At 50.0% G+C, this 16516-nt stretch overlaps 1 protein-coding gene across 9 annotated transcripts in view; it reads left to right on the plus strand.

Moving 5' to 3' along the window:
- Positions 1-767: 767 nt before the first annotated feature.
- Positions 768-16516, plus strand: part of DENND3 (DENN domain containing 3) — a 54138-nt gene continuing 38389 nt past the window's right edge. For 8 of the 9 annotated variants that reach the window (XM_067017584.1, XM_059042996.2, XM_059042997.2 and 5 more), the window contains exons 1-5: positions 768-939; positions 9540-9819; positions 10329-10444; positions 12256-12398; positions 12619-12730. In XM_067017584.1, coding sequence (XP_066873685.1) covers positions 838-939; positions 9540-9819; positions 10329-10444; positions 12256-12398; positions 12619-12730 — 753 coding nt within the window. In that variant the 5' untranslated portion in view covers positions 768-837. The remainder of the gene's footprint in view (positions 940-9539; positions 9820-10328; positions 10445-12255; positions 12399-12618; positions 12731-16516) is intronic. The other variant, XM_067017582.1, reaches the window with a different exon arrangement.

Consider the following 16516-nt stretch of genomic DNA (forward strand, 5'->3'; position numbering starts at 1 on the left):
TGACCAGGCACCGAAATCAGCCTCTTGGGACCCTCCTCAGTCCTGCGCTCCCCGCGTTCTAGTCTAGCGGCGCCCACCCCGCCCCGTTTCCTGCTGAATTTTACTCAACCTCTTAGCAGACTTGGCCAGCCTTAGGTTAACCGGGCATAGTTATTATGCCCACCGGCCTTTCCTGCCGTCCACGACCGGCCAACGCCACGGCCCTGCTCGCTGGAGGGCTTCCTGGAGTCGGCGGTGGCAGGGGTCGCCTCCGGCCTTAGTCCCTCCAAGGTTGGGCCCGGAGGCTTGCGGGAGCAGGTGATTCCCACACCCTCGGCCCTGGAGGCTGGGCGCCCTCCTGGGCCACCTGAGGACCCCGCCCACCTCTTCCCCGATTCCCCGAGGAGGGGGCTGCCGTCAAGGAGCGGCTGAGCCGCCGGAGGGGGCTGGGGCGCTCAGACGCCGCGCACGCGCCGGAGCCCGCCGGCCCGGTTCGGAAATGACGACCTCGCGCCGGGCCCAGAGCCCGGCCCCGCCAGGCCCCGCCCCTCCCCGTTCAGCCTTTTCAGGCCCCGCTGCCGCTCAGGCCCCGCCCCGCCAGGCCCCGCCCCTCCCCGTTCAGCCTTTTCAGGCGCCGCAGCCGCTCAGGCGCCGCAGCCGCTCAGGCCCCGCCCCGCCGGACCCCGCCACTCACGTCCCGCCCAGCTGACGGCGCTCTCCGTGCACCCTCCGGCTGCAGCTATCGCGGGCGCTGGGCCAGGCGGCGGTTGAAGTTGCGGCCGGGGCGTGGGGTCGGGGCCGGGTGGCCCGAGGCGCCCGGGCGGGGTACGCCCAGCCGGCCGCGGCCGCGGAGCAGCCATGGCGGAGGCCGCCCCGCAGTACCTGGCGCTGCCCTCGGGGTTGCTGGAGCTGTGCGCTCTGCTGGGGGCCCCCCGGGACATCCTCCGTGGCCCCGAGCAGGTAAGGCCCGGCGGGGACACCGAAGCGGGCGGGGCGGCCGGGGAACGGGGTCGGGCCCAGGGCACCCCGCCGGGTGCGCACGGAGCCCCCAGCGTCCGCGGGGTGGGGAAGCTGCGCCGAGGTCCGGCCGGGCCGGCCACCTCCAGCCTCCCGGGGCGAGAGCAGCAGCTGTTCTCGCAGCCGCGGTGGAGTCGCTAGTGGCAGCCGGCTGGGGGCTCCCGCCCCTTCACCTGCCCTCCCCTCCCTTACGGGAGCACCTCTCGGGTGGGACCCGCTGGAGTCGCAACGCGATGAAGTGTGATGGAGAAGCTCGCGTCCGTCGGGCCGCTTCCTAAACGCTTCGCCCCGCTCGGCTTCTCTGTCTCAGGACGCCCACCTGGGTCAGGTGAAGACGCGGCTGGGCCGCCTGGAGTTCCGCGGCCTCCAGCACCGAATCCTTGCCCGCTATTAAATGATTTCACTCATTCCACAGATTCACGGTCTCCTAGGGGCCGGTGCTGTTCTAGGCACAGCATAAGCATATTTTCGGTAGATTTAAGGACCGCCTTTATATATTCTCCATTGAGTTGGTATGCGATGAAATGAGCTGTTTTTCACTGTAAAACACTTGCAGCCCGCCTCCCCCTGTTCTCCGCTCTGCACCCTGGAAGCCAAAGTGGCAAGCTCGCGTCCCTTCCTCCGGGACCGCAGCTTGGGACATTCTCCTTCTTTTTTCTTCCCTGTGTTCTCACTTCTTCTTAGTTCCGGAACCCTGGCTTTTTTTTGGAGTGGGTCTGTGGCCCTCTCTTTCCCTTGGCCTAGATGTCTGGGACTCTGTCATTTTTCTCTGGTTAGTGGTGGTGCTCGGTGTGTTCAGAGAGTTCCCGACTCTACTGCCTAGTTATCTGGACAGGTCCTTTCATCTGGTTCCAGACGACAGCAAGGAAAGGCAGAGAAAGCCATTTTGAGTATTTAAGGCTGCAGGGTTGAATGGGCATCTCCAAGAGGAGCTAAATGTTGCAAAAGTTAACCCGGATACATGTCTGATAATGTCTTGGTGGTCTCTATGCCGTGGCTTTAGTATAAGGCCAATTTCGATGATTTCTGCATTTCCCTCCCCCGCTCACTCTGCGAACCCCCATCATGTATGGGTCCCCCTTTGGTCTCTGCTTCCTCTGATCCTCTGGATCGAGTTGAGTTGTCTCCCTGCCTCTCAGTGCCAAATGGCATTACCTCCTTTTTCTTCTGATAGGAAATGACCTGGTTTCAGTTTTGGTCTTCTCCACAGTTGGACATCTTGCTTCTTGGGTGATCACAGCACGTCTGTTCGTTGCTGTGATGAGAAGAGGATGAATCATCCAGAATATTTACAGTGCTATTTTCCTGAACTAAACAGACTGCGACATTTCCCAAGTCGAGTGGGCAGTCGGCCACTCTGCATTTTAGCCATCATCCTCTTTATTCTATACTCTGCTTCTGTTAGGCGTTCGGCAAAGGGTGGAGGGAACAATAATTGAAGGAGCAGGAGAAGGGAGTGTAGTGAAATGGAGTAACATCCTCCTTGTAAGACCTATGTTAATGTTACAATTAATGAAGCATAGGATATCATTTATTCAGTTTTATTTTTATAGCAGTTCTACTTTGAATGTCCAAGGCTTTTAAATTACTTTTTAATTACTTTTAATTTACTTTTAAGAGTCACTGTTTCTGTCTGATTCAGGGATTCCTATTTGGTGACACATGAAAACAGAAGCCCAGAGGTATGAGAAATATCCAGCTTGACGTTAGGATAGTGTAGTGTCCTAACTTTATGTTTTATTTATTCCTTAGATGGGGTGGTGTTTGTTTTATTGAGGTTAGTGACAAAGAATTTGAAAATACAGTTCAATCCTCAGTGAATTACTGTGGTCAGTTACATTTCCTTCTACTCCTTGGTTGCTATGGAGACTAAACACATAGATGGGAAGGGATGCATCACAAATCCATCACAGGGTGGTGGAAAAGTGCTCAGAGCACCTTTCATAGTGTAGGTCACTGGCATAAATCTTGTGGGTGAAGGCATTGTTATGTTTTTTAGTGGAGAGAGCATCCTGGCTTTCCTTTTTTTTTTTTTTTTTTCGGGCCTCTCACTGTTGTGGCCTCTCCCGTTGCGGAGCACAGGCTCCGGACGCCCAGGCCCAGCAGCCATGGCTCACGGGCCCAGCCACTCCGCGGCTTGTGGGATCCTCCCGGACCGGGGCACGAACCCGCGTCCCCTGCGTCGGCAGGCGGACTCCCAACCACTGCGCCACCAGGGAAGCCCCTGGCTTTCCATTTCTAGAGCAGCACTGGCCAACAGAAACTTTCCAGATGATGACACCAGTGTTCTTCACTGGCACCATCCAGTATGGTAGCAGCTGTGGCCACATGAGGCCACTGGGTGTTTGAAGTGTGCCTAGTGCCCCTGAGGAACTGGATTTTATATTTCATTTAATATTAATTTAAATAGTCACACACAACACTGGCAGCTGTGTTGGACTCTTCTAGGGCATTTAAAAAAATCTACTTATGTTTTATTTCACAAATGACAGCCAATCCTATAGTGAAGATCAATGCCATTATGTCATCTAACAATGCCTCACATGAATTAGAGTGTTGTGGCTTTTTACTTTTTAGTAAGTCAGTGTCTGGGAGGGAAGAGCAGGAAACTGCCCTGGGCAGAGTCTGTGGAAATAGACATCATCTTTGCCGGGTCGGGGGTTGGTGGGGGGTCACGGTGAGGGGCAGTTGCAACATGTATCAGAAAGTAACATATGAACCCTCTGGGGCCAGCATTGCACTTTCAGGAGTTTATTCTTTTTATTTTATTTTATTTTACTTTTATTGGAGTATCATTGCTTTACAATGTTGTGTTAGTTTCTGCTGTACAATGAAGTGAATCAACTCTATGCATCCTATATCCCCTCCCTCCATCCCCCCCATTCCCCCCATCTAGGTCACCACAGAGCACAGAGCTGAGCTCCCTGTGCTCTACAGCAGCTTCCCACTAGCTCTCTGTTTTACACATGGTCGTGTATTTACGTCAATCCTAATCTCCCAATTCATCCCACCCCCACTTCCCCCCGTGTCCACTTGTCTGTTCTCTACATCTGAGTCTCTATTCCTGCCCTGGAAATAGGTTCATCCATCTGTGCCATTTTTCTAGATTGTGTAGATATGCATTAATATATGATATTTGTTTTCCTCTTTCTGACTTACTTCACTCTGTATGACAGACTCTAGGTCCATCCACTTCTCTACAAGTGACCCAATTTCATTCCTTTTTATGGCTGAGTAATATTCCATTGTGTGTGTGTGTGTGTGTGTGTGTGTGTGTGTGTGTGTGTGTGTGTGTGTATATATATATATATATATATATATATATATATATATATGTATACCACATCTTCGTTATCCATTCATCCGTCATTGGATGTTTAGCTTGTTTCCATGTCCTGGCAATTGTATTTTTTTTTAAATTTTTAAAATTATTATTATTATTTTTTTGCGGTACGCGGGCCTCTCACTGCTGTGGCCTCTCCCATTGTGGAGCACAGGCTCCGGACGCACAGGCTCAGCGGCCATGGCTCACAGGCCCAGTCACTCCACAGCATGTGGGATCCTCCCGGACCGGGGCACGAACCCGTGTCCCCTGCATCGGCAGGCAGACTCTCAACCACTGCACCACTAGGGAAGCCCCTGGCAATTGTAAATAGCGCTGCAGTGAACATTGGGGTACATGTGTCCTTTTGAATTATGGTTTTCTCAGGGTATCTGCCCCATAGTGGGATTGCTGGGTCATATGGTGGTTTTATTTTTTTAAGGAACCTCCATACTGTTCTCCACAGTGGCTGTATCAATTTACATTCCCACCAACAGTGCAAGAGGGTTCCCTTTTCTCCATACCCTCTCCAGCATTTATTGTTTGTAGATTTTTTGATGATGGCCATTCTGGCAGGTGTGAGGTGATGGCCTCATTGTAGTTTTGATTTGCATTTATCCAATAATTAGTGATCTTGAGCATCTTTTCATATGCTTCTTGGCCGTTTGTCTTCTTTGGCGAGATTTCTATTTAGGTCTTCTGCCCCTTTTTTGATTGGGTTGTTTGTTTTTTGGATACTGAGCTCCATGGGCTGTTTGTATATTTTGGAGATTAATCTTTTGTCGGTTGCTTCATTTGCAAATATTTTCTCCCATTCTGAGGGTTGTCTTTTTGTCCTGTTTATGATTTCCTTTGCTGTGCAAAAGCTTTGAAGTTTCATTAGGCCCCATTTGTTTATTTTTGTTTTTATTTTCATTACTCTAGGAGGTGGGTCAAAAAAGATCTTGCTGTGGTTTATATCAAAGAGTGTTTTTCCTATGTTTTCCTCTAAGAGTTGTATAGTGTCTGGTCTTACCTTTAGGTCTTTAATCCATTTCAAGTTTATTTTTGTGTATGGTGTTAGGTAGTGTTCTAATTTCATTCTTTTACATGTAACTGTCCAGCTTTTCTGGCACTACTTATTGAAGAGGCTGTCTTTTCTCCATTGTATATTCTTGCCTCCTTTGTCATAGATTAGGTGACCATAGGTCCGTGAGTTTATCTCGGGGCTTTCTATCCTGTACCATTGATCTATTTATGTTTTTGTGCTAGTACCATACTGTCTTGATTACTGTAGCTTTGTAGTATTGTTTGAAGATGGGGATCCTGATTCATCCAGCTCTGTTTTTCTTTCTCAAGATTGCTTTGGCTATTCGGGGTTTTTGTGTTTCCATACAAATTGTAACATTTTTTGTTCTAATTCTATGAAGAATGCGATTGGTAATTTGATAGGTATTGCATTGAATCTGTAGATTGCTTTGGGTAGTATAGTCATTTTCACAAGATTAATTCTTCTAATCCAAGAATATGGTATATATTTCTTCATCTGTGTCATCTTTGATTTCTTTCATCAGTGTTTTATAGTTTTCTGAGTACAGGTCTTTTGCCTCCTTAGGTAGGTTTATTCCTAAAGTTGCCACCAGAAAACTACTAGAGCTAATCAATGAATTTGGTAAAATCACAGGATACAAAACTAATGCCCAGAAATCTCTTGCATTCTTATACACTAACAATGAAAGACCAGAAGGAGAAATTAAGGAAACAATCCCATTTACCATCACAATGAAAAGAATAAAATACCTAGGAGTTTATTCTAATTACAGAGTCAGATGTGTGCAAGTATATTTGGGTGAGACCTCATTGCTGCCTGTTGTTTAGTATGATGAAGACTTGGGAGCAACCCAGCTGTCCATCAGAAGGGGATTGGGCAGGGGTGGTACTGAATTGTACACAGTGGGACATGCTAAAGTGTCAACAGGAGAGGCAGCACACTGTGTAGTTAAATGGGGAAAAAAGCTAATGAAATCATTTAAGTATAACTGTGTTTATGAAAAAGTTATATTTATGTATACATTTTTTAAATGGGAAGCATGTATCCCATGCTGTTTAGAACATTACCTTTGAGTCATAGGATTATGGGGAAGGCATTCCCTTTCTATCATTATTTCCTTTATTTTTTTCTATATTGTTGTTATAATTTTTTAAAATGAGACTGTATTGCTTATCCAATCAGAAAAGACAGCAGGGATTTCCATTTCGGAGAAAAAAAAAAAAAAGACATGTGTAACAAACTGCTAAAGGCCAAGTTGGCTGGATTGTGGCCACATCACTTTCAGTGACTAAAGGTAACTAGTGGGAATTACGGAGTTCATTGGCTTTACCGTAATGACCGATTTTCCATGCAGACTGAGCATACCTCCAAGAGATCACGAGTGCCGGGGTGGGAGTGGAGGAACAGCACCCACTCAGAGCCATCCTCTGTGCTGACTGTGGGGCCGCACAATCCCTGCCTCACCCCGGCCCACCCCGCCATTCCGAAGGTGATGTAGGACCACCGTGCCCGGCAGCGATGCTCTGGGAGGTGATGGGGAGGTAGACTCCGGATGGTGAAGTTCTAGATGATGAGCCAGGCGTGATGGCTGGAGGAGGTGTGTGTCCCTGGCTGCAGGGTGAGGAAACGCCCCCTCCAATGAGTGTTGGGGGGGGGGTTGGTGGTGAGGAGGGGGCAGGGCATGTGTCAGGCATAGTGAAGGCCAGGGAGAAGCACAGCATCGTGACAAAGGCGCATGTGTTGAGGTGACTGAGGGCTTCAGTCGTGAGTGGCTTGGGCGCCCTTGGGCTTTGGAAGCAGGCTGGCCTGCTGCCAGGTGCACAAGCAGGGCAGGTGGTCAGCCTGTCACGTGACACATGCACTGTGTGACAGATACCTGCACGGGAATATGTGTGAGGATGGTAATGTGTAGAAACAAACGCACTTTTTAGGTCTGGCTGAGGGACAGAGATGGGTCTGCAGGGCTGGTTTGCTGGGGTCAGAGGCTGGCTCCGGGCAGCTGGACCCACCGCTGTTGGGGCAGGTGAGGGGCGAGTCATGTGTGCTCTTCAGACCTCCCCCCGCCCTTTGGGAGAGTGGATGCAGGGCCAGGTGGGAGGAGGCGCGGCTGTTCTTCTCTCGGCAGCAACCGTGAAGATTAGTTCATGGTGAATCTGTACCTACTCTGAGCCAAGGGTTTGCAAACGTGGTGCAGATGGGGCAGCAGCTGGGCTTTCTTCAGAGGCCTTTCTGCGGCCCACCGTCGAGATGTGGGTTTCCCGATGGGGAGTGAGGGGCCATAGCGCCGGTCCAGCTCTCAATACCCGAGTGGTGTCATCCTGTCCACAGAGGAGCAGAGAGGTGGACGATCAAGTTTTTGGAAATGAGTGTGGGCTTAATTTTTGAAACTTAAGTTTAAGGGACTCACCGGGTATATGGGGAGGCAGTTGGGTACAGCTGGGGTGGCACAGAGGCCCCGTCCCTGGGGGCAGAGCCCTGGGAGCCGTCCCGGTGTGCATGCCTGGAACCACAGGAGTGCAGAGGCTGCCCCGCAGGCAGGCTGTTGCGTGAGGCGGGACTGGGGCCAGGGATTGGCCCTGGGGGTCTGTCTGCAGGGGGCTGCCAAGGAGCAGGATGGAGAAGCGAAATTGCAGAAAGGAGGCGGCCTTGGGAAGTTTCAGGAAAAGGGGTCGATCAGTGAGGGCTCCTCTGACTGTAATTTATACCAAGAGTTGTCCCGCAGTGAGGTGAGGTATCGCCCAGTCTCTGTGGATATAACATCTCACTGTGGAGGAAACAGATGAGCATGTTTTCATAGAGAATTAGGTCCGAACTGCTGGATTCTGATAGAAAAGTTTTAGAAGAGGTTTCATACAAGTAAAGAAAGGGATTCCTTTCGTGCATGATACACAAAAGGTTTTTAAATTATACAGCAGTAGGGATTTCCCATGTTTGGTGTTGGTTCCTATTGGCATTAAGTTTTTTCCCCAAATATAAAGAAACTGTTTTCTGAATTCACATTACATCACATAAAAATAGCATGTTGAGTTTAGAGTGTGTTTACTGACTGAAAATGCTGTCATTGTAGATACATCCTTTGAGGTGTAATAGTCCCTTGTTGGTACCACTGATTCTTACCAAAATGTTGGTGCTGGCTGTTCCTTTTCTGCCAGTCAAGACCACGTTTCTCTGGTGACAGTGGTGTTCTTCCTGATGCCATTTCTAGGGTCCTCAGAGACCCTAGGTTACCCACTCCCCACCGTGACGGCCACCTCTTACCTTCTGTATCTTTTACACCCAGAGAATCCTGCTTTACTCTTTTCCGCCTTTACCTGGCTTGGCAGCCCTTCCTTCTCGTGGACAGACTGCAGTTCATAATATCAATACCTTCCTTGGAAGATCTGAAATCAACCTGGCACCGGTGTTTGTTTAGTCCTAACTCACTAGAAAGAAAAAGAGAGAGAAGGTGACCTATGTTATTTGGGGAAGAAGGAAAAGATAAAAGGTTAAAAAAAAAATCTTGGCCCAAGTCGAAGTTTAAAAGAACTGAGGCTAAGAAGCCCCTTTTACGGATCCTGGGACGGTCTGGCAGGAGGACGCGGCTCTCCTCTATGTCCGTCAGGGCCCTCCTCACTCCTCCTTGTGTTCTCCCAGGCCCGAGGTGACAGAACTGACGTGCGTGGTGGCCCAGTTGGCGCGGTGGGCACGTGGTGGCAAACACGCCCGTGTGGGTTTGACAGGATGCAGAGCCGTTCCTGGGGCTCGCCGTCCGCACCAGCCTCTGAGGGGACGGGGCGGGGGGCCCCCGGGGGCTGGTCGCTGCACTCGCCTCTCGAAAGGGAAGCTCAGAGGGACCAAGTAACTGGCTGCCGTGGCTCCCACAGCACTGGGATCCGAACCCAGGTCTGCACCGCGGTGCCGGCCCTGAACCAGGCCTTGGAGCCAAGGGGCCAGTCGTGGCATCCCCGTTAGCAGCTGAAGGACCAGGCTCTGAGGGGGTCCGTCACTCGCTGAGTGTAGGGCCTGAGATTTCCTAAAAGCAATTCCTTACCATCTCGAGCTACTGGTGGGAAAAGCCAGGCACGTGATGCAGAACCCACTGGGGGTTTGGGGGTGGGGAGGCCAGAAGACGGACGGCAGATGCTACGACGGGAGGGTCGGACAGAGCCGGCCTGGCACCGCTGCGGTGACTCTTATTTCCACCTGCTTTAGGCCGCCCAGAAGAAGGGAGTCAAGAGCCCGTCTTCTCTGGATCCGGAGGTCCTGTCGGTCTTCGTGCCTCCGTTTGTCACCAAGGAGGACAGTCAGCCCGACGGCGTGAACTGTGTGACGCCGGGTAAGACCAGGAGGCGCTCCTTCCGGAAGAAGAGAGAGAGGCCCAAGGTGGAGCCCTCGAAGGGCCAGCCCGGCGGCCCCAGGGGTCAGGACCCCGAGGACGTGAGCGTCCCCAACGGCGTGGACCTGCTCGCCCTGCCGCAGCTCTGCTTCCCAGGTGCGCATGGGCCGGCCTTTCCCCAGACTGGCCAGTTCCTGCTGACGAGCGGGCTTATGTTCTGGCTGCATTTCTCTCGTTGAGAGACGTTCAAGTGCCTGGTGTAGAAAACTCAGGCCAAGGGCTTGACGGAAGGACCTGTCTGGAGGCTCCACAGAGAAACTGATGCGGTTTCCTGCTCTCCTGGATAGGCTGGGACACCCCCTTCCCCACTGGGCTGAGGAAATAGCTACCACCCCGGGTGTGCCCCGAAGGGTCTCTCTGGGGGCCTGTTCCCATGATCCTTCTCAAAGTCTTCGGAGCACAGGGTGCCAGCAGAGAAATTGCTGCTGAGGGGGAGGGATCGAGGCAGGGGTGCACGGCCTGAAGAATTAGCACATCTGGCCTGAAGAATTGGCACATCTGGCCGTCAAAGTGCCACAGCAGACAGAGGGGGGCGTATCCTGTCGCCTTACGGTGGATGCCACGTGGCCAGAATGAGGTTCCTTCTTTCTTTTTTCTGCCTACAGGGGGCGTGTGTGTGGCCTCTGAGCCCAAGGAGGACTGTGTCCACTTTCTGGTGCTGACTGACGTCTGCGGCAATAGAACCTACGGCGTGGTTGCCCAGTACTACCGGCCCCTGCACGTACGTGACTCCCCCAACTTCTCTCTGAAACTGGGCCTAGGCTGTGGGGTTTCTCCTTTTGCAGTGAAATACACATAATATGACAATCACCATTTTAGCCATCAAAAAATGGACGCTTCACCCACGTGGTGCCGCCATCACCACCGTCTAGTTCCAGAACCTGTCCGTCACCCCAAAGGCGGAGTCGTCTCACCGGCAGTGCCTCCCCGGTCGCTGCTGCCCCTGGGCCCCTGGCCGCCCTTCCCCTGCTCTCTGCTTCTGTGGGTTTGCCTATTCTGGACGTGGCGCATGCGCGGGATCATACTGCGCGTGTCCTCCTGTGTCTGGTTCCTGCCCCTCAGGGTGGCGCTTGCAGAGCTCGTCCACGTGGGGGCGCGCGTCAGCGCTTCACTCCTCTTTCAGCAGCTGAGTGACAGCCCACGGTCCGCCGCTCTGCTCCTCGGCTGGGGGACCTTTGGGTGGTTTTCACCTTTCACGCGTGACAGGTGCCTGGGCTGCGGTTTTGAGAGGATGACTCCGTCATCGCGCACTTGGGGAGTGTTTTCTGGGCGGGGCCCACTGTGTGAGCCGCCTGGCCTTGGGGAGTTTGTAGGGGACGTGATGGACCGGAAGGTACAGGGTGACTGGCTGCCTGCTTCAGCCCCAGAGGACCTGGGCGCCCAACGTATTTTTTTAATGTAGTTTTAAAATTTTTATTGAAATATCGTTGATTTACAGTGTTGTGTTGGTTTCAGTGTACAGTAGAGTGATTCAGTTATACATATATATATATATACATGTATATTCCTTTTTCAGATTCTTTTATAGGTTTTTACGAGGTGTTGAATATCTGTGCTGTACGGTAGGTCCTTGCTGGTTATCAGTTTTATATATAGTAGTGTGTATATTTTAATCCCAAACTCCTAATTTATCCCTTGCCCGCTTTCCTATTTGGTAACCATAAGTTTGTTTTCTATGTCTGTGAGGCTGTTTCTGTTTTGTAAATAAGCTCATTTGTCTCATCTTTTTAGATTCCACATACAAGGGATATCATATGGTATTTGTCTTTGTGTCTGACTTACTTTACTTAGTATGATCATCTCTAGGTCCATCCATGTTGCTGCAAATGGCATTATTTTATTCTTTTTATGGCTAATATTCCATTGTGTATATGTACCACCACATCCTTATCCATTCACCTGTCAGTGGACTCTTAGGTTGCTTCCGTGTCCCGACCACTGTAAACAGTGCGGCTAAGAACATTGGGGTGCGTGTATCTTTTCGAATTGTGTTTTTTCCCGCATATACGGTGGGGCCCCCATATTGTGCCCCTTGTAAGCTGTGCAGAGAGCTGTGCCTTCTGGAACCCCACTGCTGTATTCTTTTCCGCCTGAAATGCCCCCATCACGGGCCGAGGCCCCTCCTGCCCCCTCCTCTGGCCCGTGACGCCCACCCGGCTCCCAGGCCCCCTTGAGAATTGCCTTTTCGCTCTTTAAGCAGAGCCCCGTCTGTGTCTCACTGTGTTCTAACCATGGTTCCTTCTCACCGAAGGCGGCCAGCTTCTCCAGGGCAGGGACCAGTCTTCCCGCCTCTGGAACCCCAGCACCTCACTCAGACAGAGCGAGCTCCCCACGGGGCCCCGTCGGTGTCGGTGCGGAGGCCGGTGCTCGCTCGCACGTGGCAGTGAAACGGGCGGGAGTGGCCAGGCGCGCTGAGGACAGCTGTCCAGCCCCTGTCCAGTGTCCCTTCTGTCTGGAGAGGCCGGCGCCATCGACAGCGGAGACTGGGGTTTGCCGGGGTCGGCAGGTGACGCGCCGTTGCTTTCTCTCCAGGACGAGTACTGCTTCTACAACGGCAAGATGCACTGGGAGGCGTCAGGTCTGGGCCGGAGCATGGCTGGCTGCTTTGTGCCCTTTGCCGTGTGTGTGGTTTCCAGATTCCCCTATTACAACGCCCTCAAAGACTGCCTCTCCTGGTGAGCTGCACACACTCCCTGGAAAGCTTGCCTCTGCCCCTTCCAGACGCCCCCCGCCCTGGGCAGCCAGGCTTCTGCGGTCTCACACCCACGTCCTCCTCCTGTTGCTGTAAACTCCCGGAACTCCTGACACAGAGATTTCAGCCTTGATTAGCAATGCAGAAGGTGACCACTGGATTCTCAGATTTATTTTGTGATTTGATTTTTCTTTCAATTTCAGTTTATTGACTCATCTGAAGATCTGTAAAGATTTCGAAGTTGACAATCATATAAAAGAATTTGCTGCAAAACTGTCTTTAATACCTAGCCCGCCTCCTGGACCACTCCATTTGGTAATTAAATCCAGAATTGTCTTGTTTTTTCTTTGCAAATTTATTCGTTTGTTTTAAATTGATGTATGGTTGATTTACAATGTTGTGTTAATTACTGCTATACAGCAAAGTGATTCAGTTATACATATATATACATTTTTTAAAATATTTTTTTCCATTATGGTTTATCATAGGATATTGAATATAGTTCTCTGTGCTATACAGTAGGACCTCGTTGTTTATCCATTCTGTATATAACAGTTTGTATCTGCTGACCCCAAACTCCCAACGCATCCCTCCCCCAACCCCCTCCCCCTTGGCAACCACCAGTCTGTTCTCTGTCTGTCTGTCTGTGATTCTGTTTCAGTTTCATAGATAGATATGGCATTTGTGCCATAGTTTAGGTTCCATATGTAAGCGATCTCATATGCTGTTTGTCTTTCTCTTTCTGACTTACTTCACTTAGTATGATAATCTCTAGGTCCATCCATGTTGCTGCAGATGGCATTATTGTGTTCTTTTTTATGGCTGAGTAGTCCATTGTATATATGTACCACGTCAATGAAGATGGTTGAAACGTTTTAAATGATTTTAAGTTTTAGCTTTTTTAAAATTATGCTTCTCAAGTTCCTTACAGAAGCTTATTTTATACAGTTTCCAAAGGTCAGAAAACTAGAAATAAATTAGAAAATTTATTTTCTAAAAATTTAAAAATAAAATTTCGGTCTAAAGTCAAATATTTAGGCCTGAGTTTTGCAGAGTGGCTCATGATAAATAGATGTTGAGCTAGTAATAGGCCCCTTTAGTGGTTAACATGTTAATTACTTGCTATTCAGAAAACACATAAAATTTACTTAAATTACAAATTTCCCTTTTTTTTTTTTTGTCTGGAATATCGGGTATTATATTTAACTTGTTAACGTTTTCTCCTGTCCAGTGTGGTTAATAAAAAGTAACTGTTTTTTTTGTTGTTGTTGTTATTCACAGTGCCATTCTGTTCTTTAATTGATAAAGAAGCGTTCCCTAAACTGAGTTCTGTGAAACTCTGTTCTCAAATGTTATTGGCTATTTTTGATGGGAGGTTTCAGGGTTAAGGAAAGTTTGAGAAAGACCTCATTCCCCTTTTGTCAAGTAACATGTCAGACAGCTAAGCTGTGTGATAAAACCTGTTTGACTCAGCGATTTCCAAACTCATTTAACTGTGGGATGCTTCCTTTTTAAAAAACAGACATCTTGGGCTTCCCTGGTGGCGCAGTGGTTGAGAGTCCGCCTGCCGATGCAGGGGACACGGGTTCGTGCCCCGGTCCGGGAAGATCCCACATGCCGTGGAGCGGCTGGGCTTGTGAGCCGTGGCCGTTGAGCCTGCGCGTCCGGAGCCTGTGCTCCGCAACGGGAGAGGCCGCAGCGGTGAGAGGCCCACATACCGCAAAAAAAAACAAAAAAAACAAAAAAAAAACCAAAAAAACCCCCAGACATCTATTAAATAAACGTCTTGAAATGTACAGTAAATGTCAAGTCAGTTTCACTGTATTCATCCCCTCTGGAAGATTATACATATAAATCTTGTTTTCCTATATTTTGATTATTATGGACAGTTGAAAAAATAATTTATTAGGATATTTGTGATTATGAACTTAAAGTGTATATATTTGCTATTACCCTAAACCCCAGCGGTCTGCTCGGGGGCGGTGGGGGGACACCCTGCCAAGTGCATTCCCGGCCCGAGGCAGGGCAGGATGTCTGTCTACCTTGGTCCCGCTCCCAGAAACCTTTGTGGGGAACATTTGTTGGATTTCTGTGCCAGGCACTCATCTTTATTTTGTAGATAACTGGTATTTTTGTGTAGCGAAATCATCAAAGTTTACATTCTTATTCTAGAAACTCAACACGTGCTCATTGAGGACCTGCTGCAGCAGTGAACCAAATTCCCTGAGTTAGGAACAGGTTTACAGTTTACTGTGATTCCTTGTATTCTACCTTTGAACAGAAGCAATGTATAAATAGTACTTACACGACTTTTCTGTAACCCATGAGTTTTGGAATCTTGGATTAATTAACATTTGGTTCCTCCATTTCTACCACCCCCAGTGGGAAAGTTTACTGGGGACGTTCTCGATGCCTTTTTGTCCCACATCCACCCTATCAGTCTGTCTCCAGTAGCTGTTTCCAGTTTACACGCTTCCACTGCCACCCCTGTTCTGGGCCACCAGCTTCTCCCACCTACACGACTTAGGGAACCACCACTGGTCTGTCCATTTCCATTCTTGACCTTATATTCCGTTCATGCTTTTGCACTGTGGCTGGAGAGGTCATTAAGATCTATAAACTGGACTTTCCTTTTGTGCATAAAACCCCTCACTTGTTTCTCACTCGTCGCCTTCACCCAGACCTGCATCCCTGGCCCCTGTGTCACCATTCAGCCCTGTCCAGCTCCACTCACCCCCTTGCTCAGTGTTCTCCAGCTACACTGGACTTCTGTGGGTCCCTTGCAGACGCTGCCACAGGGCCCTTGCATGTGCTGTTCCCGGGAGTGCCACTCTCTCCATATTCTCCCTCCAGCTCCTGCTCCTTTCTCAGGCCTGGCTCAGACATCAGTTCTCCGGGGCAGCATCTCCCACGCCATCTCTCTCACAGCAGCCTGCTCTCCTGCAGAGTTCAGCACGCCTGCAGTTAGGGCTTGAGTGTGTGTGTTTTTTGTTTAATGTCCATTTTCTCCATCAGACTCTGAGCTGCATGAGGACAGAGGCCACATTCAGAACTGCATTTCCAGGACTTACTACTGTGTCCAGCGCTTAGCTGCTGTCCCATGGAGCGCTGTTCAGTGAATGAATGAGAGGGTGTTTCAGCATCGGCCAGCAGTGCTCATTCAATCACGGTCTGCATGTTGGAGCTCATGGTTTGTCCCAGCGGGCTGAGTTTGGATCAGACTTGTCATTGGGATCCTCCACTAACAAGTCTAATTAGCTCTCGGGTCCAAGTTGGTATAAATGGTCATCATTTGTTTTAGGGAGTGTTGTGGCTGTTTATTGTTGTGAAGAAATCCAGGAGGTCAGTTTAGGCCAGTTTCATCTGATGCAGGAGCTGATTCAGCAGTGTTTTCCAGAACCCACCGCAAACCAACATCAGGTTAGAGGTTGTCATAGGTAATGGTCGTGAGCTGTGCAGCTTGTGTCTTGAATAGTGCGCATGGGCCCTGAGTTGCTGTTTCCTGTTAATTCTGGGTGGGGTCAGCTCTCACCTGTACTGACAGCGGAGATGGGAGGCCCCACAGTGTGGGGAGTGAGGAGGGGAGGACCCCGCCCTTTCTCTGACCACCTGGACCTCTGGCCTGAGGGGAGCAAAGGCTCTAGGTGCGCCCCGCCTCCCCGGGCCTGCTTTGCTTTTATCTCTGCCCTCTGGAGGCTCAGATGTTACTTGCTTTTCAAATGATACGCATAATTGGGTGTGTCCAGTGAAACACACATGTTTTTCTTCTTACTATTCCCAAGTCACTTTCTATGTTGCTTTGTGTGCCAAGCTTATTGTTTTTTTCTGGGGCTCCAATCAAGTAGAAATTTGCAAAGTATTTACCTAAAATCTCTCTCCCTCCTCAGTTTCTTCATCTGTAAAGTGGGTAGAATAACAGAACCTACCTCAGAGAGCGTGAGTATTGAGTGCTGTGAAGTTGCTAGCACAGCACCTGAAACGTCCCAGTACCAATGTTGCCGGTAGAGTGACTCACGTATGTGGTTGGTTCTTATCTTTTTTTTTTTTTTTGGCTGCGTTGGGTCTTCGTTGCTGCGTGTGGGCTTTCTCTAGTTGCAGCAA

This window comes from Kogia breviceps, chromosome 17 (genome assembly GCF_026419965.1).
Source record: "Kogia breviceps isolate mKogBre1 chromosome 17, mKogBre1 haplotype 1, whole genome shotgun sequence".
Classification (NCBI taxonomy): Eukaryota; Metazoa; Chordata; class Mammalia; order Artiodactyla; family Physeteridae; genus Kogia; species Kogia breviceps.